General features: G+C 41.6%; 1 protein-coding gene across 1 annotated transcript in view; it reads left to right on the top strand.

Moving 5' to 3' along the window:
• stk3 (serine/threonine kinase 3 (STE20 homolog, yeast)) overlaps window positions 1-24,651 on the top strand; it is a 391,198-nt gene that overhangs the window by 326,618 nt on the left and 39,929 nt on the right. Inside the window, exon 10 of the mRNA XM_078215647.1 lies at window positions 4,149-4,324. Coding sequence (XP_078071773.1) covers window positions 4,149-4,324 — 176 coding nt within the window. The remainder of the gene's footprint in view (window positions 1-4,148; window positions 4,325-24,651) is intronic.

The following is a 24,651-nucleotide window of genomic DNA, read 5'->3' as shown; positions in this document are numbered from 1 at the left end:
CTCCAAAGTGTTTTATGAAGTCTGCCTGGACCATAAATTTTGCACTTTGAATTTGGCTAGGGTGAGCATGAGATGTTTCACTTCAGGTATAATTCAACTGACCCACAACAGAGCTTTTATCAAACAAAGTTTATTTAAGAATACAGTGAACATGTATAGAAAGAAAATTAGTAATAACTTTTATCAATTACGAACAAAAACGAAACCACTACGATAATGTATAACCCTTAACAAATATATCTAAAATGTTCCAATCAAACAAAACTTTCCATAGACAAAACCCTTTCCACAGGTTTAACACAACAAAGGCTAATGCTCATGTGGTACTGGAACTGAGTCATTTGGTTGGAGAATTGAAACCCTGACTTCCCAGCCTTGTAACTTCTAGCAGCCCTCTGAATACACACAGAACAGTTTGAAGTCAGAACAGCTTCCCAGAATACCAGGGAGAGAGAGAGACTCTCTAGGCAAGCTGGTCACCAACAGCAGATTTTCCACTCCAGGAGGACAAGACACCTTGCTTTCAACTAACCAGCAGAATTTCCAAAACCAGGGAGAGAGAAACACTTCTCTTCAGCTTGAAGTCCCTTCTAAACTCAAACTGCGGCGAGCCAAACGGAAAATGAAACCTTAAGTTCATTAGGAAGAAAGTAAACTGTCTAAAACACATGACCTGCCAACCAGTCTTCCTCCTAACAATGCAGGATCATAAAGGATCCCGAGTAAAAATGAACAAAATCCCATTTAAACCACTGAAGGAGCAATAAAAGGACTTCTACAGACGGCCCGGCAACAATGAGAGCTGAGGCTGTGAGAGCTGCAGAGAACATGATTTAAAAAAAGAATACCTCTTAAAGGTACACTAATGTCACACTGAAGTGAAACATCTTATGCTTACCCGTGCCAAATTCAAAGTGCAAAATATATGATCTATGCTTACTTAATAAAACACCTTGGAGTTCTTGACCTGGATTATAACAGGGATTCTAACATGGTGAGCTGAAATGGCAAGCGATAAGGAGGCCAGGGTCATACTTGCAGACTGAGTGAGGGTGTTCCGGAAAGCTATTACCCTACCTTTAGACCCCAAGGTAGAGGAGACCTCATTGGAAGCAGCAAATGCAGTAGACAAAATTGCAGAGGTTCGGCTCCTCGCTCTGTCACAGAACACAGAGATCTGCACAGGCACAATGGTGCCCTCTGCTGCTATCTGCTGGCTTTTGGTGAGTCCCCGCCCCCGGCTGGCAGAAAACAGATTTGGCTTCATTTTTTTGAGAGAGTGAGGTAAGATTCCATTTTTGTCTCACCCAAAAAACAGCCTGATTCTCTCCCATTTTCACGCTCGCTTGGCACTTAGAATCTTTTTGGTAAGATTGTCCCCTAAATCACCCAAAAATGTTATGAATGTCATTTTGAATATTGGGGTGCCTGAATTCAAAACTATACCTAACATTACTGTGGGAGTACCTTCATCCCTCGACCGCAGCTTGTTAAAGAGAAGATTCACTTCCACCTTCTCAGATTCACGGGCAGAAGTTTCATCCTGACATGGGGCAAAAACAGAGGTGGGTGGACATGTAATTTTGTTCCGCTTGCCAGTTTGTCGCTGCTATCCTGTCCGAAACATTTTCCATTGGTAAGATTGAGAGGTGAAGGGCTACCCACCTGTAAGCAGTGGGTAGCTACCTGAGGTCAGCTAAATGGTCATTGTTGCAAATTATCAGCGGAAGCTGAAGGTGGCAGGGTGGTTGGGATGGATTGGGGTTTGGCCAGTAGGCAGATTCTGAGGTCTTCCCCGCCTACCTGGCTTAGCTCTGGAGGATTTCCTTCCAGGTCAGGTAGGGCTTGGCAGTGAATGAGGTCATGCCAGCATTGCCCAGACCCTGAGAACACATTTGTTTTGCGATTTAATTGAACTTGAAGGGAATATGTTCATCTAATTACCTTGACTTTCACTTGTGTTTATTGACAGAATATGACTTATTTTTGCATACATTAATTTGTTAAGTCAATTTATGCTGCAAAAATAATTTTATTAAGTCACTTGGTCTTCGATTTATTCCTGGTGTTATCTTTCAATTGCCTTTATGGAAATTGATTTAAACTATTAAAGCACACAGCATTTCCTTATTCGCAGCATACATGTTAATGTTTTGCACCTATTGGTAGAACATTTGTCACAAATCAAAATAATATGTCGGTAACAGAAAATTTCCAATGGTTGACTGCATTCTACTGATACCTCAAAAAATAAAGTTTTAATACCACTATCTATACATAAAAATGACATGTCATATCTTCATAGAGATTAGTCATAAGAATACAATCTGCTTCAAACTTAATTGTCTTCTCTGTATTGACTTTGATGGTGATCGTGTTTGCTTTATTAATGGGCTTTTTAACCAAGATTTGCCTTGCAAATGCTATCAACTGAAACAGTATTTGCTTCAAAATAAATCCGGAGTGTTTTGCAAGCCGTAGAGCTAGATATGTAATTCAGAAAAAAATTAGAAAGGATTAATAGATACAAATCATCTGTATTCAGGTGTGATATCTGTGCAGTGTAGAGACTGCAAAAGGTTTCTGTAATACCATACTTGTCTAAGTTTGTTCTTGGAGCATCATGAAGTGTATGCAATTTCGAAACATTTATTTGCGATCATTCAATGAGAGCAATTTTGAGAAACGCTTTTTACTCAGGCTAAAAGGACTCACTCCAAAATTGTTGTATTTTTTAAATGGCAGTTTCCAATAGCATCGGCATTAAGCAAAGAACAGGCATGTAAGTGAAGTAGGTGACCAAAATTTTTACCCTGACATGTGGCAAGAACAGAGATGAGTGGACATGTAATTTTGTGCTGCCAGCAGTATGCTGGCTTGCTGTCACCATCCTTCCGAGCCATTTTCCCAGAGATTGTATCGAGGAATGAAGGGCAACCTATTCACAAACAGCGGGTAGTTCGTTGAGTTAAGCTAAAGGCCAATTAACGCTAATTGTCAAAGGTCAACTGGAGATGCCCTCATAGCAGTATATTGGGGTGGGGGTGGCAGCGCTCTGGGCTCTAGGCCAACTAAAGACTCTCCCTCACCTACCTGGCCACAGATGCCTCCCCCCCCCCCCCCCCAAACAGTGATGGCCCGGCAGCTGTAGCCGTTTTTTATTTGCAATTCTCTAGTACCTGCAATGAAAGACTGCAGCTGCTTTCATACTGGAAGGCCTTCTATTGACTCTCCAGCTTACAGAAGCTACCTGTTAACCTTAATTGAATTACAACCACATTATCTGGCCACAAATTCACCAGTCAAGTGAAATTCCCTGTGGGGAGATGACTCCTGAAACATTGTGGGGTTCATCTAACCCTGACACCGGATCCCGATCCAAAATGCAAAGCCCTGTCCCAGATGTCAGTCATTTCTGTTGAGGGGAAAGTAACAGAAAAACGGTTAAAATCCTTTCTTATCGGGGAGTGTGAGTTACCTATACATCGAGATCCTGCGTTTCTGGTATAGGGTCACATTAGGGTAAAAGCAAAATACTGTGGACACTGGAAATCTGAAGTAACATTGTCAGCACTGACTCACTGTATTCAGAGCCTTCCTGGGCTTTGGTTCCATTTCATGCTTTGCATCATCAGAAGTTGTAACAGAAATCTTCTTCTGATTGGCCATCAAGAACATCAAGCTTCCATAGCGCTCAGATAACATTTTCTGTTTCATTTTGGCTCAAGAAATGTAATTTCCAAAAAGAAAAGAACAAAATGTAACTAAGAACATACTTTTAGGAAAATAAATTGTTCTGAATGAGAGCAACATTATTCATAGGTTTACTTTTTCCTCTCGTGACTACATTAATAAGAATATGGGCCATTGCATTCTACTGATTTTACAGATTTTAAACTAAAGTAATTATCGTTATGTGATGTTTTCCATGAGTTTTGAGAATCGTGAAATAATTTTCAGATAATTAGTTATTTTGAAGTGTAGTCACTGTTGTTTGATCCCGATTGTTGGGACGCTTTATTCAACAGAATGTGTGCATTTCTGTATCTCTGGTTCTGGAGAAGAAATTTTTAATTTATTTATAGGTAAATAGCACTAAGTGGGACTTGAACACTTGAAGAAAATGGTACTTTTCTTTTTCCTTGCAGGGAATGATGCTCCAGAGCAGCTACAGAGACCAGCTTTTATGGATTATTTTGACAAGCAGGAGAAAAATACCAACCCTCTGGGAAATTGTAACCAGAATCTGCAGGAGCCTTTCCACAAATCAAAACATCCTTTTCCTGATAATTGGAAGGTACCACAAGATGGGGACTTTGACTTCGTAAGTAGAGATTTTGAATACATTTTTCTGATGTATAGTCCACCGAACAGGGAGACAGTGTCAATTCTTAATGTTCATTTCAACATCTTTTGCTGATGTGACTGATGTAAGTACATGAGAACAAGTATCACTATGAGGTTCATAACATCCAGACTTAGTATTGCAGATGCTGGACAACTGAACTAAAAACAGAAAATGAAACGAAAGGAAAAGGGTAATTGTAGTGGTAAAGAAGCAAAACATTGGCCCAGAGTAGATTATAATAGCAGAATAAAGGTCAGCTCTGTCTGAAGGCAGAATCATGAAAACTCATTATAATCTGGCACTTGAGTGTGTGGGGCTGGGGGGGGGGGAGTGAAGTCAAAATGGAGAACAGAATTCGTGGTCTGAAGTTGTTGATTGCAGCACTGAGTCCAGAAGCAAAAACAGAATGCTGGAAAAACTCAGCAGCTCTGGCATCATCTGTAGGGAGAGAAAACTGAGTTTACGTTTCAAGAAGAGGATGCACAAATGCTTCAGCGTGATTTGGACAATCTGAGTGAGTGGGCAAATGCATGGCAGATGCAGAATAATGTGGATAAATGTGAGGATTTCCATTTTGGTAGCAAAACAGGAAGACTGTTTATTATCTGAATGGCTATAAATTAAGAGCAGAATGTGCAAAGAGACCTTGTATACCAGTGTCCTTGTATACTAGTCGCTGAAGGTAAGCATGCAGGTGCAGCAGGCGGTAAAGAAGGCAAATAGTTTGTTGGCCTTCATAGCGAGAGGCTTTGAGTACAGGAGCAGGAATGTCTTGCTACAGTTGTACAGGGCCTTGGTGAGGCCACACCTGGAATAGCGTGTGCGGTTTTAGTCTCCTTATCTGAGGAAGGATGTTCTTGCTGTAAAGGGAGTGCAGCAAAGGTTTCCCAGAATGATTTCTGAGATGGCGTCTGATATATGAGGAGAGATTAAATCAGGTAGGCTTATATTCGCTGAAGTTTTGAAGGATAAGGGGGGGTCTCATTGGGACCTATATAATTCTAACAGGACTAGACTGGGTAGATGCAGGAAGGATGTTCCTGATGGTGGGGGGTTTCCAGAGCCAGGGGATGTAGATGAAGGATACAGGGTAAACATTTTAGAACTGAGATGAGGAGAAATTTCTTCACCCAGAGAGTGAAAAGCCTGTGGAATTTGCTACCACTGAAAGCAGTTGAGGCCAAAACGTTGTATGTTTTCAAGAGGGAGTTAGATTTCGCTCTTGGTGCCAAGGGGATCAAAGGATATGGGGGGGAACATGGGATCAAGCTATTGATTTGGATAATTAGCCGTGATCATAATGAATGGTGGAGCAGGCTCAGAGGACTGAATGGCTCACTCCTGCTGCTATTTCCTATGTTTCTAAGTCCGTATGACTCTTCTTCAGAGTCCAGAAGGCTGTGAAGTGCCTAGTTGGAAAATAAACTACTGTTTTTATGATGGATCAAGGTTCAACGTGCCTGAATCAGACCCTGCCCCTGGTCACAGCCCCAAGTCAACATTGCATGATTCCGCCGATTGTTCCAGGAGGCTCTTCAAATTGTGCCGATTTCTTCGGCCTTTTGTCTTTTTGTGTCTAAAAACATTTAATTTTTGAAGAAACTGATTTGTGTACACCAGTGAAACAAATAAATAAATGCAGATAGTTTTTTTAAAAAGTGGTTTTCCTTCAAGTCCTCCTTAAATCAGGTTACTCACAGGAAGACTGGATGTTCTCAATAAAAGTGCTTATATTTGGTGATAACCTCATTTTAGCTGTGTTAATAATACTGCAAGCTCTTAAACACATCAAGGAATACTTTAAAAAGAAACAATCATTTTCAATTATACTGCTGAATTGCACAGGTTCAATGAAAATCTCGCAGGCTGGGAGAATCTTGCAGCGGGAGATGCACGAGTTTCACACTTGTTTTTCCGCCACAATAGCTGGATTTCCGGCAGTGTCTGCTCCACGCTGGAAATTGGTGGTGAGATTTGGAAATGATTTAAATAATCATTTTCATGTAATTCAAATGCGATTTGCGAGCCTGGGACTGAAGCCTCCTGGCCCGCTAGCCTCTCCCACCTTGCCAGAGTGTTTCACTCCAGCAGGGATTACACTAGCTCCCCACTTTTGGGGAACAGGCGGCCCAAGCCCGCTGGAGTGAAGGGAGGGGCAATTGGCTCCCCTCCAGGGGGCCGGGGGGGGGGGGTGGTGCACTCGGGGCATGGACACCCTAGCAGTAAGAGGTTTAACAACACCAGGTTAAAGTCCAACAGGTGTATTTGGTAGCAAAAGCCACACAAGCTTTCGGAGCCCCAAGCCCCTTCTTCAGGGAGTGGGAATTCTGTTCACAAACAGGGCATATAAAGACACAAACTCAATTTACATGAATAATGGTTGGAATGCGAATACTTACAGCTAATCAAGTCTTTAAGATATAAACAATGTGAGTGGAGAGAGCATCAAGACAGGCTAAAGAGATGTGTATTGTCTCCAGACAGTGAGACTCTGCAGGTCCTTCACAAGGCGGCCTTCACGACACACGGCGGCGCGGAGCCGCTGAGCAGAAACTGATAGCCAAGTTCCACACACATGAGGACGGCCTCAACCGGGATATTGGGTTCATGTCACACTATTTGTAATCCCCACAGCTTGCCTGGACCTGCAGAGTGCATTAGAGTCAACTACATTGACTTCAGAGGGCATTAGAGTCAACTACATTGACTTCAGAGTGCATTAGAGTCAACTACATTGACTTCAGAGGGCATTAGAGTCAACTACATTGCTCTGGGTTTGGAGTTACATGTAGGCCAGATCAGGTAAGGATGGCAGATTTCCTTCCCTAATGGTCATTAGTTAACTAGATGAGTTTTTACAACAATCGACAATGGTTTCATGGTCATCACTGGACCATTAATTCCAGATTATTATTGAATTCAAATTCCACTATCTGTCATGGTGGGTTTCAAACCTGGGTCCCCAGAGCATTACCCTGCATCTCCGGATTACTAGTCAAGTAACAATACCACTAAACCACTGCCATCCTAGTAGAACAAGAGACTTAATTTTAAATTAATTATGCATTTGAAACTGTTCTTAGAAAACTTTTTGTCACGCAGAAGATAATCATTTGTAATCCTCTGACAGAAAATGTGGTAGAATCAAAGACATTAGAGATGTTCAAGATGCTTGGACATAATTGAAATTTTTTAAAAATTCATTTGTGGGACATGGGTGTCGCTGGCTGGCCAGCATTTATTGCCCATCCCTAGTTGCCCTTGAGAAGGTGGTGGTGAGCTGCCTTCTTGAATCGTTGCAGTCCATGTTCTTTGGGTTGACCCACAATGCCGTTAGGGAGGGAATTCCAAGATTTTAACCCAGCAACTGCGAAGGAACGGCGATATATTTCCAAGTCAGGATGGTGAGTGGCTTGGAGGGGAACTTGCAGGTGGTGGTGTTCCCATGTATCTGCTGCCCTTGTCCTTCTCGATGGAAGTGGTCGTGGGTTTGGAAGGTGCTGTCTAAGGATCTTTGGTGAATAGTCCCCCTCACACTAAGGGACAATTTAGCATGGCCAATCAACCTAACCTGCAATCTTTGGAGTGTGAGAGGAAACGAGAGCACCTGGAGGAAACCCACACAGAAATGGGAAGAATGTGCAAACTCCACATTGACAGTCACACAAGGCTGGAATCGAACCCGGGTCCCTGGCGCTGTGAGGCAATTCTGGTGGAATGAGCATAATGGCTCAAATGATTCTTCTAAATTGTTAAATATTTGTTATATTTTATTGTTATATGCTACGTGCAGTGAGACTGTGGTGGTGTTTGTCATGTTACGAAGAGAGAAGTGCCACATTGACTCAAGGCAGCAAGGTGGCACAGTGGTTAGCATTGCTGCCTCCAGCGCCAGGGACCCGGGTTCTATTCCAGCCTTGTGTGACTGCCTGTGTGGAGTTTGCACGTTCTCTCCATGTCTGTGTGGGTTTCCTCCAGGTCTTCTGGTTTCCTCTTACACTCCAAATGTGCAGGTTAGGTTGATTGGCCATGCTAAATTGTCCCTTTGTGTCAGGGTGCCTAGCAGGCTAAATACGTGGGGTTACGGGGATAGGGCCTGGGTGGGATTGTTATCTGTGCAGGCTCAATGGGCCGAATGGCCTCTAATGTACTGTAGGGATTCTGTGTGTCCTCTCTGTGTTCTGGTATTCAACACAATCATTCCATGTCTGTGTTTGTGCTCCATTCAATATTTGGATTTCACTCCTTAAATAAATTTCTCCATCTCTCCAGCTCTCCTTCACGCCATTCCTTAATATCCAACTCTAACTAAGCTTTAAGTCAGTTTTCCTGATAATTCCTTAGGCTCTATGTCAATTTTACCTGATTACAATCCTGTGAAGTGCTTTAGGAGGTTTTTCTCTGTTAAGAGCTCTGTAAGTACACACAAGTTATTGTTCTGGGTCCAATGACTGTCACCTGAATTTTATTACTTTTTAGCATATAATGCCCATAATAGCTACTTCAATAGAATCTTTGCTCAGATCGCTGAGCCAGTTACAAAGCACAATCACATACATAGAGGCAAGGAAAGATAAAAGATTAAATTCTGTAGAAGGAAAAGCAGTGTAACAAAGAGGGTGCAAAATATTAACTACCTTAGTACAGTTAAGGGATGATTCATGCTTCTCTGTGTTCTCTTATATTACCAAATGAGTTGAAGTGAACACATTCTTGTGGGAAAAAGTGTGTACGATAAACGGCTTGTTTGATATTTGAATTAAATGGCGACAACACTTCCTGCAAGGAATCCATTTTGAAGGACAAGTGAAGTTGATCCCTGCTTATCAGCATTTTGAATGGACCTAGCTTATATTAAGTTGATCATTCTCTACACCCTAGCTGTGGCTGTAACACTATATTCTGCACCCTCTCCTTTCCTTCTCCCTATGTACTCTATGAACGGATGGTGAGTGACTTGGCGGGGAACTTCCAGGTAGTGATACTCCCATGTGACTTCTGCCTTTGTCCTTTTAGGTGGTAGTGGACATGGGTTTGGAAGGTGTTGGCTAAGGAACTTTGATAAGTTACTGCAGTGCCTCTTGTTGATGGTGCATTGCTGCCACTGTGCATCAGTGGTGGAGGGAGAAGTACAATTGAGTTGTAGGCAAGCCATTTCAGAGGGCATTTAAGAATTAACTACAGTGCTGTGGATCTGGAGTCACATATAAGCCAGACCAGGTAATGGCAGCAAATTTCCTTCCCTAAGGGATATTAGTGAACCAGATGGGTTTTTATGACAATTGACAATAATTTATTGGTTTTCATTAAACTTTTGATTCCAGATTTTTATTGATAGAATTCAAACTCCACCATCTGCTGTAGTGGGATTCAAACCCAGGACCCTGGAGCATTACACTGGGTCTCTGGATTACAAGTCTAGTACAATGCCACTACATCACCATCTCTCGAGAATACAGTTGAACCAGCCCATATCGTTAAAAGGCTCGCCTGAAAATCAGAAACCCTGGGAATGGGGTCAGGAATCTGGGAAGCATGTCCTGGTCGCCATTTTAAAAGGGCTCCCAAGACTTGTTGAATATCCAGTCCATTGTTTCACACTTGGAAACAATACGAATTGTGAAATAAATTGTATTAAAAAGTGCTATAGTTTACGAGGAATTGTGAGTATTATCCCTAGATAAATAAGAACCCTGATCATTTATTTTATCAAGGTAAATCTGCTGGCATGACATTTTTGGCCAGTCAGGGTTTGAGCTTCTAAAGTTGTACTTTCAGCTAACCAAGCAGCTTTTCAGATACTATTTCAATTGGCAAAGGTAACAATTCCAGGAAGATAACAGGCTATAACATTTGAAAACCACATTTCTGCCAATGATTTGATTAAAATAAATCTTGATGTATGCAGTACTTAATTTCCAGATGTGATTGATTATTCTGATGATGTGGCTTGGTGGGGCCAGGTGGGGTAATAGGGATAGCAATTACATTCTGTTGACTTTTCGTTACCTTAATTATTTTTCACCCTGTTACATTATCGCTTCTCCAAACATTGAGACTTGCAGAGAATTTGCAAAAAGAATCACTTTAAAATTGTACTTAGTAGAAGACAGGAGGTTTGAGAAGCTTCAAAGCCATGTACATGCATTGAAACAGATATGGAATAGTCAGCTGGACTTCACAGGGCTCAGAACATCCAACAGTCCAATTTCATGATTTCAGAAAATTAGTGCAGTCATGAAGTAGCTGAATCTATTAACACTAACACCAAGCTGTTACCACATCTATGATGAGTTCAAAAGTTATGATTCATTTTAATGAAAGTTACAGCTACAGTTTGAGTGGGAGTTATTTAACCAGCACCACTGTTCAGCCCCTTGACTCCACCAGTTACCAGTTTGCAGCTGCTGGATACAACAATCATTTATATTTTCCCTTGCAAATATTGAGTGCACGTGTGCCTGGTTTTTAAAAAGTTTTCTTTTAACATATGAAATAACAGGAGTTGGAGACTATTTGGCTGCTCGAGCGTGCTCCACCATTCAGTAAGGTCATGGCTGATCTTCTACCTCAACTCCATCATCCCACGTTATGCCCGTATTCATTAATTCCCTTAATATCCAAAAATCTGTTGACCTCTGTCTTGAATATACTCAATACCTGAGCACCCATAGCTCTTTGGAGCAGACATTTCCAAAGATTAACAATCTTTGTGAAGAAACTTTTCCCCGCCTCGGTCTTGATCCTGAAACTGTAACCCCATCTTCTAAACTCCCCAGCCAAAGAAAATGTTTTCTCGGTATCTACCCTTTAAGGCCCCTTAAAAATGTTCTGTATTCCAATTAGATCATCCCTTGTTGTTCTTAATTTCAGGCAATAAAGGCTAGAGTACTCAATCTTTCCTTATTGAACAGAACTCCCCTCTGCCCCCATCCCAGGAATCTATTGAACTGTGGGCCTTACTTGCATTCTCTCTAGGGCAAGTGTGCTGTTATTAGCTTATTTCCCAGAATGACACATCTTCCCTAGCAAAAAGGATTTGAAAAAATATTTTAGGCTGTACTCTTCAATTAAATGTCAGATCAGTTTTATCTCGATGTTTCTGTTAACAATCTTACCTACATTTTATCATTGGCTTTATGTTAACTTTAAACCATTATTAATTTGGCTTCAGTTACCATATTGATTTAGAATTATTACAGCACAGAAGATGGCTCATTGTGCCTGTGTAAGCTCTCTGAAGGAGCCCCCCCCCCCCCCCCCCCGCCTTATCCCCATAGCCTATTTTTTCTTTTAGATAATAATCCAATTCCCTTTTGAAAGCCTCAATTGGAACTGTCTCCACCACACTCAAGAGTCCACCACTTGCTGTGTCAAAGTTTTTTTTAATATTGCTGTTGATTCTTTTGCCAATTATCTTAATTCCATGCCATCTATGTTCTTGATCCTTCCACCAATGGGAGCAGTTTTTTCCTTATCTACTTTGTCCAGATGCCTCGTAGTTTTGAATACTTTCATTAGATCTCCCCTCAACCTTGCCTGCTCCAAGGGAAACAGTGCCAACTTCTCCAACCTATTGGTAACTGAAGTTCCTCATCCATGGAAGCATTCTCATGAATCTTTTCTGCAACCTATGCCAGTATATTAGCCCCATCCTACATGCTCTAATTTTGCTTAGTGACCTCTTGTGTGGGACCTTATTGAGAGCCTTCTAAAAATCCAAATACCCCACATTCTCTGATCCTCCCTTATCTATCCTGCTGGTAACATCCTCAAAAAACTCCCAACAGTTTTGTCAAAACATGATTTCCCTTTCATGAATCCGCGTTGACTTCTGCCGAATGAATATTTTCTAAGTGCCCAGATATCACATTCGTTACAGTAGATTCTACTACTGATGTCAGGCTAATAGGTCTGTAGCTCTTTTCTTAATAGAGGGGTTTCACTTGCTACCTTCCAATCTACAGGCAGCTTTCCAAAATCTATAGAATTTTAAAAGATGATTTCCAATGCATCCACTATCTCTACAACCACCTCTTTCAGCACTCTAGGATGTAGATTGTCAGGTCTAGAGGATTTATCAACTTTCTGACCCATTAATTTCTCCAGCACTACTTCTCCACTAACAGTAATTTCTTTCATCTCCTGAATCTCATTAGTCACTTGGCTCCCCAATATTTCAGGGAGATGTATTTGTATCTTCCTCCATGAAGATAGACATTGTTGTTCCTTATATTTTTTTTATTCATTTGTGGGACATGGGCGTCTCTGGCTGGCCAGCATTTATTGCCCATCCCTAGTTGCCGTTGAGAAGTTGGTGGTGAGCTGCAGTCCATGTTCTGTGGGTTGACCCACAATGCCATTAGGGAGGGAATTCCACGATTTTGTCCCAGTGACTGCGAAGGAACAGCGATATATTTCCAAATCAGGATGGTGAGTGGCTTGGAGGGGAACTTGCAGGTGGTGGTGTTCCCATTTATCTGCTGCCCTTGCCCTTCTAGATGGAAGTGGTCGTGGGTTTAGAAGGTGCTGTCTAAGGATCTTTGGTGAATTGCTGCCGTGCATCTTGTAGATAGTACGCACTGCTGCTACTGAGCGTCAGTGGTAGAGGGATTGAATGTTAGTAGATGTGGTGCCAATCAAGCAAGCTGCTTTGTCCTGGATTATTTCAAGCTTCTTGAGTGTTGTTGGAGCTGCACCCATCCAGGCAAGTGGGGAGTATTCCATCACACTCCTGACTTGAGCCTTGTAGATGGTGGATAGGCTCTGGGGAGTCAGGAGGTGAGTTACTCGCCACAGTATTCCAAACCTCTGACCTGCTCTTGTAGCCACTGTGTTTATGTGGTGAGTCTAGTTGAGTTTCTGGTGAATGGTAACCCTAAGGATGTTGACAGTAGGGGATTCAGTGATGATTACACCATTGAACGTCAAGGGGCGGTGGTTAGAGTGTCTCTTATTGGTGATGGTCATTGACTGGCATTTGTGTGGCCTGAATGTTACTTGCCACTTGTTGACCCAAGCCTGAATATTGTCCAGATCTTGTTGCATTTGAACATACATGGACTGCTTCAGTATCTGAGGAGTCACGAATGGTGCTGAACATTGTGCAATCATCGGCGAACATCCCCACTTCTGACTTTATGACGGAGGGAGGGTCACTGATGAAGCAGCTGAAGATTGTTGGGCCTAGGACACTACCCTGAGGGACTTCTGCAGAGATGTCCTGGAGCTGAGATGACTGGCCCTCCACAACCACAACCATCTTCCTATGTACCAGGTATGACTCCAACCAGCGGAGAGTTTGCCCCCTGATACCCATTGATTCCAATTTTGCTATTGCTCCTTGATGCCACACTCGGTCGAATGTGGCCTTCATGTCAAGGGCTGTCACTTTCACCTCACTTCTGGAATTCAGCTCTTTACCCATGATAAATCCTTAATTCTCTGCCTGTAATGAGCCCACATTTGTCTTTACTAACCTTTTCCTTTTTTCATACCTATAGAAGCTTTTACAGTTTATTTTTATGTTCCCTGCTGGTTTACTTTCATATTTTATTTTCTCTATCTTTATCAATTATTTGGTTCTCCCTTGCTAAACCCTTACTACTTTATTGGTAACTTAATATGCCCCTTTCTTTGATCTAACATAATCTTTAACTTGTAGGGAAGCTGGTAAAAGAGGTGGAGGAGTAGCATTGTTAATCAAGGATAGTTTAACGGCTGCGGAAAAGCACTTTGAGGGGGATATGCACACTGAGGTAATATGGGCTGCAGTTAGAAACAGGAAAGGAGCGGTCACGTTGCTAGGAGTTTACTATAGGCCCCCAAATAGTAATAGAGATGTGGAGGAAGAAATTGCTAAGCAGATTATGGATACGTGTGGGGGTCACAGGGTAGTTGTCATGGGGGACTTTAACTTTCCAAATATTGATTGGAACCTTTGTAGGTCAAATAGTTTGGATGGGGCACTTTTTGTGCAGTGTGTGCAGGAGGGTTTCCTGACACAATATGTGGATAGGCCGACAAGGGGTGAGGCCACATTGGATTTGGTACTGGGAAATGAACCGGGCCAAGTGTTAGATTTGGTTGTGGGAGAGAACTTTGGAGATAGTGACCACAATTCGGTGTCTTTTGTTATTGCAATGGAGAGGGATAGGGCCGGACGGCAGGGCAAGGCTTACAATTGGGGGAGAGGTAATTATGATGCGATTAGGCAAGAATTAGGGGGCATAAGATGGGAACAGAAACTGTCAGGGAAAGGCACTGATGAAAAGTGGAACTTTTTCAAGGAACAAATACTGGGTGTCCTTGATAGGTATGTCCCTGTCAGGCAGGGAGGAAATGGCCGAGTGAGGGAACCGTGGTTCACAAAAGAGGTGGAATGTCTTGTGAAAAGGAAGAGGGAAGCTTATGTAGGGATGAGGAAACAAGGTTCAGATGGCTCGATTGAGGGTTACAAGTTAGCAAGGAATGAGCTGAAAAAGGGGCTGAGGAGAGCTAGGAGGGGACATGAGAAGTCCTTGGCGGGTCGGATCAAGGAAAACCCCAAGGCTTTTTACTCTTATGTGAGGAATAAAAGAATGACCAGGGTGAGGTTAGGGCCGGTCAAGGACAGTGGTGGGAACTTGTGTATGGAATCAGTAGAGATAGGCGAGGTGATGAATGAATACTTTTTTTCAGTGTTCACCAAGGAGAGGGGCCATGTTTTTCAGGAAGAGAAGGTGTTACAGGCTAATAGGCTGGAGGAAATAGATGTTCGGAGGGAGGATGTATTGGCAGTTTTGAATAAACTGAAGGTCGATAAGTCCCCTGGGCCTGATGAAATGTATCCTAGGATTCTTTGGGAGGCGAGGGATGAGATTGCAGAGCCTTTGGCTTTGATCTTTGGGTCCTCGCTGTCCACGGGGATGGTGCCAGAGGACTGGAGAGTGGCGAATGTTGTTCCTCTGTTTAAGAAAGGGAATAGAAATGACCCTGGTAATTATAGACCGGTTAGTCTGACTTCGGTGGTTGGTAAATTGATGGAAAAGGTCCTTAGGGATGGGATTTACGACCATTTAGAAAGATGCGGATTAATCCGGGATAGTCAGCACGGATTTGTGAAGGGCAAATCGTGCCTCACAAATTTGATAGAATTTTTTGAGGAGGTAACTAGGTGTGTTGATGAAGGTAGGGCGGTTGATGTCATATACATGGATTTTAGTAAGGCGTTTGATAAGGTCCCCCATGGTCGGCTTATGATGAAAGTAAGGAGGTGTGGGATAGAGGGAAAGTTGGCCGATTGGATAGGTAACTGGCTATCTGATCGAAGACAGAGGGTGGTGGTGGATGGAAAATTTTCGGACTGGAGGCAGGTTGCTAGCGGAGTGCCGCAGGGATCGGTGCTTGGTCCTCTGCTCTTTGTGATTTTTATTAATGACTTAGAGGAGGGGGCTGAAGGGTGGATCAGTAAATTTGCTGATGACACCAAGATTGGTGGAGTAGTGGATGAGGTGGAGGGCTGTTGTAGGCTGCAAAGAGACATAGATAGGATGCAAAGCTGGGCTGAAAAATGGCAAATGGAGTTTAACCCTGATAAATGTGAGGTGATTCATTTTGGTAGGACAAATTTAAATGTGGATTACAGGGTCAAAGGTAGGGTTCTGAAGACTGTGGAGGAACAGAGAGATCTTGGGGTCCATATCCACAGATCTCTAAAGGTTGCCACTCAAGTGGATAGAGCTGTGAAGAAGGCATATAGTGTGTTAGCTTTTATTAACAGGGGGTTGGAGTTTAAGAGCCGTGGGGTTATGCTGCAACTGTACAGGACCTTGGTGAGACCGCATTTGGAATATTGCGTGCAGTTCTGGTCACCTCACTATAAGAAGGATGTGGAAGCGCTGGAAAGAGTGCAGAGGAGATTTACCAGGATGCTGCCTGGTTTGGAGTGTCGGTCTTATGAGGAAAGGTTGAGGGAGCTGGGGCTGTTCTCTCTGGAGCGGAGGAGATTGAGGGGAGACTTAATAGAGGTTTATAAAATGATGAAGGGGATAGATCGAGTGAACGTTCAAAGACTATTTCCTCGGGTGGATGGAGCTATTACAAGGGGGCATAGCTATAGGGTTCATGGTGGGAGATATAGGAAGGATATCAGAGGTAGGTTCTTCACGCAGAGAGTGGTTGGGGTGTGGAATGGACTGCCTGCAGTGATAGTGGAGTCAGACACTTTAGGAACATTTAAGCGGTTATTGGATAGGCACATGGAGCACACCAGGATGGTAGGGAGTGGGATAGCTTGATCTTGGTTTCAGATGAAGGTCGGCACAACATCGTGGGCCGAAGGGCCTGTTCTGTGCTGTAATGTTCTATGTTCTATGTTCTAACTTCTCTAGTTAGTCATGGTTGAATTGTTTACTTTCATATTAGCTGGACTGAGGAGTCGGGTTCGGTGAGTGTTTCCAGGTAATGTTGGGCAGTGGTGGAAGCTTCGTGAGCAGCATTGGAGAGCAGGAGAGGGAGTGCAGTGCCAGGGGCACTAGCATGCTTTAACACTCCTATTTATAAGGCTGTGCTCTTGAGCAGGCTTCACACCTGCTAGAAGCATCCCTAAATAGATTAGTGTAAATAACAGAGTAAGTGTGAAATAAGCAACCCAAGTTTACTGGCTGACAATATTCCAGTGGAAATATCTCAGGGTTCACCACTGTTGGTACCTGAAGATCTTGACCGATGTTCCCCCAGATTACTTTTGCATTTATCTCCCTAAATGTTCCAGCTATGTTCTGTTGTTCTACTGTTCTAGATATGATGAAACAGCTTGGCATGATCTACATTATCTAGTCTCCTAAGAAGTCTAAAGCCAACCATCATATCACCTGTCAAACTTCTCTTTTCGAGTGAGATCATGTTCATATTATATGACTAAATTTGTTAAATATACGGTAACTTTGATATCGAGCATAAGTTTTTCGACTGTAGTTAAGAGAATTAAGAGAAAGGAGAAAATCAGTTTTGAATTTATGTAGCACCTTTCATGAACACAAGATGCGCCAAAGCATTTTACAACCAATGAAGTACTCTTGAAATGTAGTCACTGTTGTAATGTAGGAAATGCAACACCCAATTTATGCACAGCAAGCTCCCACAGACAGCAATGTGATAATGACTAGATAATCTGTTTCTTTTATGTTGATTGAGGGTTAAATATTGGCTAAGATAGCAGGATAATTCCCCTTCTCTGGGGCATCAGCTTTGATTATATTTGCTCAAAGTCCTAATGACTTGACTTCAGTGCCTATATAATAATTATAATAATGTTTTGGGGACCCGGGTTCAAATCCGGCCACGGCAGATGGTGGAATTTGAATTCAATTTTTAAAAATCTGGAATTAAGAATCTGCTGATGACCATGGAACCCTTGTTGATTGTCGAAAAACCCATCTGGCATGTCCTTTAGGGAAGGAAATGTGCCGTCCTTACCTGGTCTGGCCTATATGTGACTCCAGAGCCACAGCAATGTGGTTGACTCTCAACTGCCCTCTGAACAAGGGCAACTAGGGATGGGTAATAAATGCTGGCCAGCTAGTGAAGCCCATGTCCTGCGAATGCATAAATAAATAAATAATTCTCAAATATTAATAAAGGTGAAGGTATAATTTGGCAAAATGGTAACTCCCTCACTCAGGATTATACTGAAATCCTGTGATGATTGGCTTGGTATGTAGCCATTAATATGCTTGGTTTGGTCCAATAAACAGGCCAGAGGAGAATTAACTTGGGTATCTTCTCAACGTTAGACGTGTATCATAGAAATTGATTATAATTTTTGTGTATATGTTTTAAAAAAGGATAAAGACTTGCTTGATATCCTTGAACCCAGTTGACTATTGAATATATAGTTAAACTATCTTGCATACCGGATGTGATTTGATAACGTACAACCAAATGAAACAAAATGTATTATTTTCCATAAATTTTAATTAAGTACATTCTGGAAGTGTATGTTGCCTTCTAACACAAGGTATAAATAGTATGAAAACAGATTAGCATCATATTAATTGAACCAGTTATGTGGAAATATTCATTTCATTGAACATTTAGTTGTGTGGCGAAATATATTGTTAGTGACTATTAAAAATGCAATTATTTATAGTTTTCTGAACATTTGGTGTTGCTCATTTTTAAAATTTCTATTCCTGTTTCTTACCCAACAAGATGAGTGCAATTAGAGTGCTTATTAATTGTGCGGAAATCATAATTATGGGACGGGCATTTTCCCACTGAAGCTATATAATTACGTTGGAATAAATGTAAACCTTCCAGCATGCAGAAACCCGTGACACCCACCAAAAGATCAGTATTTTTAAAATGTATTCTTTCATGGGATGTGGGTGCCACTGGTAAGACCAGCACATTTTGCCTATCCCTAATTTCCCTTGAACTGAGTGGCTTGCTCGGCCAGAATAAACCAGATTGCTCTGAGTCTGCAGGCACAGAGCAAGTAATATTGTTTCATGTGGGTCCGGGGTCCAGAATCAAAGTCTAATGAGTCATTCCTTCACAGTGGTCAACAGTCTGAAAACTGATGCTGTATAATTCACTTTTCCAGTGGAATTGACTTCACGTGATGAGATAGGCAAGCAGAGATAGGTCAATCTTGTAGGCAATGGTACAGAAATTCTAGCAGAAACAGTGTAGACCAGTTATTCAATCTGGGCAGAACTCCTTTTCTGTGATGCTGTCAGATGGTAAAATCAGTAAGGAGTCTAACAACACCAGGTTAAAGTCTAACAGGTTTATTTGGTAGCAAACGCCACTAGGCGTTCCACATCTAGATATTCCACATCATGACAGATGGTAAAATGGCAGACTGAGTTTGTAGTACAAGACAATATAACTGATTCTACCAGCCAGAGGTCCATGCCTATGACTCCCACTTCTCCACGTTGTCTTTGAGAAGGGATGTGTGTTCCTTGTTCCCAAGACGGTTGAATGTCTCAACCATTTAGATTTAAAGGGAAGCTTGTCCTAGCAGATGAGTAGACTCTGGTTGATCAGCCTGGGTTACGAAATGCAGATGACCTTTATATAACTCTTTTTAAATTTGGTTTGTACAGCCCATAGGGGTGTCTCTTCAGAGATAACGAGATGTGAGTTTCCTTGATACTGGAAAATAGCTGCTTTCATTTGAGGGTCACAGACAGATATAGCTTCAACCATTATAAAAAGGCCTTTGTTCAGTTTTTAACATTTTTGAAATGTCTATGAAGATATCTATATATATTTTACAAAAATATGCAGTGTTAGGTCTTAGGCCCCTCACAGTATCTATTTGGTATTTCTGTCCTCCCTTAACTTTTCTCTGCAAGGTTGCCTTTACTTCTCAGTGCCCCCTTTTTCATCTCATGTTTACTGCACTAAAGTATATTTTTGCATTGTTCTCTTTATTCTCTCTAGTTAAGTCTTATTTAAGTTTGTTTTGCTATGGAAGACGGTAACAAGATGAGAGATTTTTGCAATTACATGTTGTCACTAGGAATATAATAACACAAGAGATACGAGATTCTTATACCATGTCTGCATAATTTTGAAAATGAACCATCAGGGGTCATGGGCTTTGTAACAGTCGGGCAAAGTTTTCAGGTGCATCACTTGTTGTATTACTGAGAGGACCAATTTATATTGATGAATTAGAGCTATCTCAGAAGGAAAGTATCACAACGTAGGAGTGCCAGCTTAAGTGCAATCTTTCCTGCAGTAGTTCAGATGCAAGATAATAAATAAATCTGGTGCCAATGCTGTGTATTGATGTAATTCTTAGTGATGCACCACATACGCATTCTGGAGCACTGTATTTTATTTTCCAGTTTGATTCTGGGAAATAGTGTCATACAGATGTTGTTAAAACAACAGTTCTTTTAAATAGCACTTTTGGCATGTAGATAGATATTTTAGAATAGTTTATCATGCAATTATTCACACTACATTTTTCAATAGTTTACCTGGCAGTCTGATGATCTGCCACCCATCAGGAGCTCGACTGCCAACATCTTGTCCTACTCAACTATCTTTGTTATTCTTGTTAATCTCACTAGCTTCCTACTCTTCAGTATATTGATGTCCAAATTCTGATTTTTGTCCATAAGTCCCTTCCTAGGCTTGCTCCTTCTACAATAACTTCTATCAACTATGATTCTAACTATGTCTTAGTTTACACCTCTAAAATCTAAAAATCTATTTGCTTAATGCCGCCACCTCTAATTCTCCTATGACTGTTTCTTTCTGCTCTGTGAAGCATCTTGAAATATTTAATGCATAAATGCAAATACAAAATGTTTGACCTGCCTCTTAAATTGATTTCAGAAAAAATACTGTGAGCTTAACTTTTTTTTAAAATTCAAAGGCAAAAAAGTATTTCCAGTTAAAATAGCAAAAAGCCAGGATTTAATTGTCATTTAATTGATTTAATTGACATTTCAATTGTCTGTAAAGGGCATTCACATTTCTGTAATGCCAATCAATTCAATCACATATTAGTGCTGGAGGAATTCTATGATATCTCTTTATTACCTATGTTGCGTTTGGAACAATGATGAAGACTCCAGCTATACAATTTAGTCCTAATTTATTGCAGAAGATTATACAGTAAAAGCTCAGACTAAGACCATTCTTTAGAGTTTCTAACATCATTAAAACTCAGTGATCAAAGTTCCACATCTATGCCTCATATTTCATTGCCAGAATCATTCCTTTTGGATTAGTTGTTCTGCTGGATGATATCCTGGGATAAACAGGTTATAAAGAGGGCATGACTGAAATTCAACATATGGCAATATTTCTGGAACAATCTGCAAAGAGCAGGGGAATTAATGTGAATGGAGTAATAAAATTGAAGGTACAGAATCAGAATATTAAACATTTGAGCATTCTAATTTTAGTGACTGATCCATTACTTGTCAGGATTTTCAGAGTTTGCCATTAGTCTTTTTTACTTTGGGGAATTACTTCAAAAGTTCAAAACTGTGCAGTCTTTGTATTTGAAAGTCTGGAATTAGAGATAAAAGCGCAGAACATGACATGTAAAGTAAGAGTTACAATGCATTGAAGGTTCAAAGATTAAAGTTTAAGTTATTCTGTGTATTCTTGCTGCTAAGCTCTCAACTTGCCATCTGCATCTGAAGTCTGCAAGTTGTCATTTCCTAAGCATTTACAGTGGACAAGGATAATGTTAATCTCGTGGACTTTAATAGTCATTTCTCTCCTCTCCGGCATAGCTTGTCTCAAATAAAGTATAGATATATTATTTCTCCTCCACACTTTTCTCCCTCGCCTTAGCTGGAGTACAGATCCTAAATACCAATCGCCCTCAGATGCTTTGCCCAATAATGAATGAGGTTCAGCAGTAAGTGACAACAGGAAATTTGATCATTGAAACTTAAGAACTGAGTACAATTCGAATCCCATCCACACACTATATATTTTGCAGCAAGCGATAGGGGTTATGGATTTGGAAGGTGCTGTTGAAGATGGTACACACACCAGTCAGTTCCCGCAGGTGGTGGATGGAATAAATATTTAAGATGATGGATGAGATAGCAACCAATTGGTTGCTTTGTCCTGGATAGTGTTGAGCTTCTTGAGTATTGTTGCAGTCACATTCATCTAGGCAAGTAGAGAGCATTGCATCACACTCTGACTTGAGCTTTATAGATGGTCGGCAGACTTTGGGGAGTCAGGAGGTGAGTTACTAGCTTCTGACCTGCTTTTACAGCCATAGTATTTATGTAGCTGGTCCAGTTCAGTTCCTGGTAAATAGTAACTGCCAGGTTAATAATGGAAGATTCAGTGATGTTAATGTCACAAACTACGCTGATGTTATCTGCGAGGGTGTCCCAACTTGAAACACCAGTTCATGGTGGTGTATAGTTTTGCCTTTGGAATGGTGCGAGGAGTCACGTGAAACCCCAGTGAGAGGAATCAGTCTAGTCATTGTATAACAATTATTAAAGACTATTTATTAAATTAAAGAAAAGTCAAATACAGATGAATAAGACTACAGTGCTCTCTAAGACAATTTAGTATATGAATCATTAAACACACACGCAGTTTATGTAGAAATTATCCCCTTATTCCAAAATATCAATGATCCCTGAAGTACTTAAGACTTTCCCATAGAAATCATAGAAACCCTACAGTACAGAAAGAGGCCATTCAGCCCATCGGGTCTGCACCGACCACAATCCCACCCAGGCCCTACCCCCATATCCCTACATATTTTACCCACTAATTCCTCTAAACTACGCATCTCAGGACACTGAGGGACAATTTAGCATGGCCAATCAACCTAACCCGCACACCTTTGGACTGAGGGAGGAAATCGGAGCACCCGGAGGAAACCCACACAGACACGAGGAGAATGTGCAAACTCCACACAGACAGTGACCCAAGCCGGGAATCGAACCCAGGTCCCTGGAGCTGTGAAGCAGCAGTGCGAACCACTGTGCTACTGTGCCGCCCTCAGATTCAACTTTCCCCTCACATTCCCCTTCCAAAACAAGACCCAAATCAAATAAATCTATAAGTCAAATCCAGTTTATAGTTACCACACAATACAAGGCTGAGGATCAAGTCTTTTCCTGGTCCAGGGAAAATATTTAAACTGCTTTCACAAAGGTTTCTGCACTGCTTTGGCTCTAAGTCTTAGATGTAGGCCTAGTCTCCTGGTTGTGAGTTGTGGACTGGCTTCTCAGGCTGTTAGATGTGAACTGGCCTGCTTGTGTCTGAGGGTGCTGGCAATTATACTATTTTCCTCTTTGATCCTTCTGTGCATTTGGCTGTCTGCATTTCTCAAATTCTTGACTCTAGAAATTAGCATGTGTATACTCCCATTGATCTCTCAGTCATCTAGGTAAGCTGTTACCTACTAGGGCAATTTGCACTATCTGCCCGGATGCCTGCTAATCTCATACTGGGAAAGTCACATATCATCATGCCTTTTGAATGTTGGCTATTGCTGTCAATAGACAGATTTCTATCTGTTGCTGAGCAGATCACATCCTATCAGGCCTTGTTAAATTCTTGTTACTCCTGCTACTAGGCAAATCCATGATAGTAATGCCATTGAATTATGAGGGGGGAGAGTTAGATTCTCTCTTGTTAAAGATGGTAATTGCTTGCCACTTCAGTGATGTGAATGTCATTTGCCATGTGTCAGCCCTTGCCTAAATGTTATCCAAATCTTACTGCAAGCAGGTACAAATTATTTCTGTATCTGAGGAGTTATCTCATTGAAACCTACAGAATACTGAAAGGTATGGATAGAGTGGATGTGGGAAAGATGTTTCCATTAGTAGGCGAGACTTGGATCCGAGGGCACAGCTTCAGAATAAAGGGAACGGCCCTTTAGAACTGAGATGAGAAGAATTTCTTCACATCAAGAATTTCTTCAGCCAGAGAGTGGTGAATCTGTGGAATTTATTGCCACAGAAGGCTTTGGAGGCCAGATAGTTGTTAGCACTGCTGCCTCACAGCGCCAGGGATCCGGGTTCGATTCCCGGTTCGGGTCATTGTCTGTGCAGAGTTTGCATGTTCTCCCCGTGTCTGCGTGGGTTTCCTCCAGGTGCTCCAGTTTCCTCCCACATTCTGAAAGACGTGCGGGTTAGGTGCATTGGCCATGCTAAATTCTCCCTCAGTGTATCCGAACAGGCGCCGGAATGTGGCGACTAGGGGAATTTCACAGTAACTTCATTGCAGTGTTAATGGAAGCCTACTTGTGACACTAATAAAAACTTAAACTGTAAAACTTTTAAACTTTATAGTTAAGAGAGCAATAGATAGGTTCTTGATAGGTAAGGCGTTCAAAGGTTATGGAGAAAATGTGGGAGAATGGGGTTGAGAAACTTATCAGCCATGGTTGAATGGCGGAGCAGATTTGATGGGCCGAATGGCCTATTCTGCTCCTATATCTTATGGTCTTATGGAGTTGAAAATTATACTGAATATCGTACAATTATCATCATCTCCAGTTGCAATCTTGTGATGGAGGGAAGGTCATTGATAATGCAGCTGTCAAGACTAAGGAAATTAGATATAGCTCTTGGGGTTAAAGGGATATGGGAAGAAGGGGGGACCAGGACATTGAATTCGATGATCAGCCATGATCAAAATGGATGGCGGAGCAGGCTCGAAGGGCTGAGTGGCCTACTCCTGCTTCTAGTTTCTATGTTTTTAACAGGCTTCTGCATTTTTGGTGCATATTCATGTAGTATGATGAGTTAATATTAAATATCATAGAAATCATAGACTCATAGAAACCCTACAGCACA

This window comes from Mustelus asterias, chromosome 7, assembly GCF_964213995.1.
Source record: "Mustelus asterias chromosome 7, sMusAst1.hap1.1, whole genome shotgun sequence".
Lineage (NCBI taxonomy): Eukaryota > Metazoa > Chordata > Chondrichthyes > Carcharhiniformes > Triakidae > Mustelus > Mustelus asterias.
Note: the sequence above shows the minus strand (reverse complement) of the source record. Positions and strands in the feature narration are given on the sequence as shown.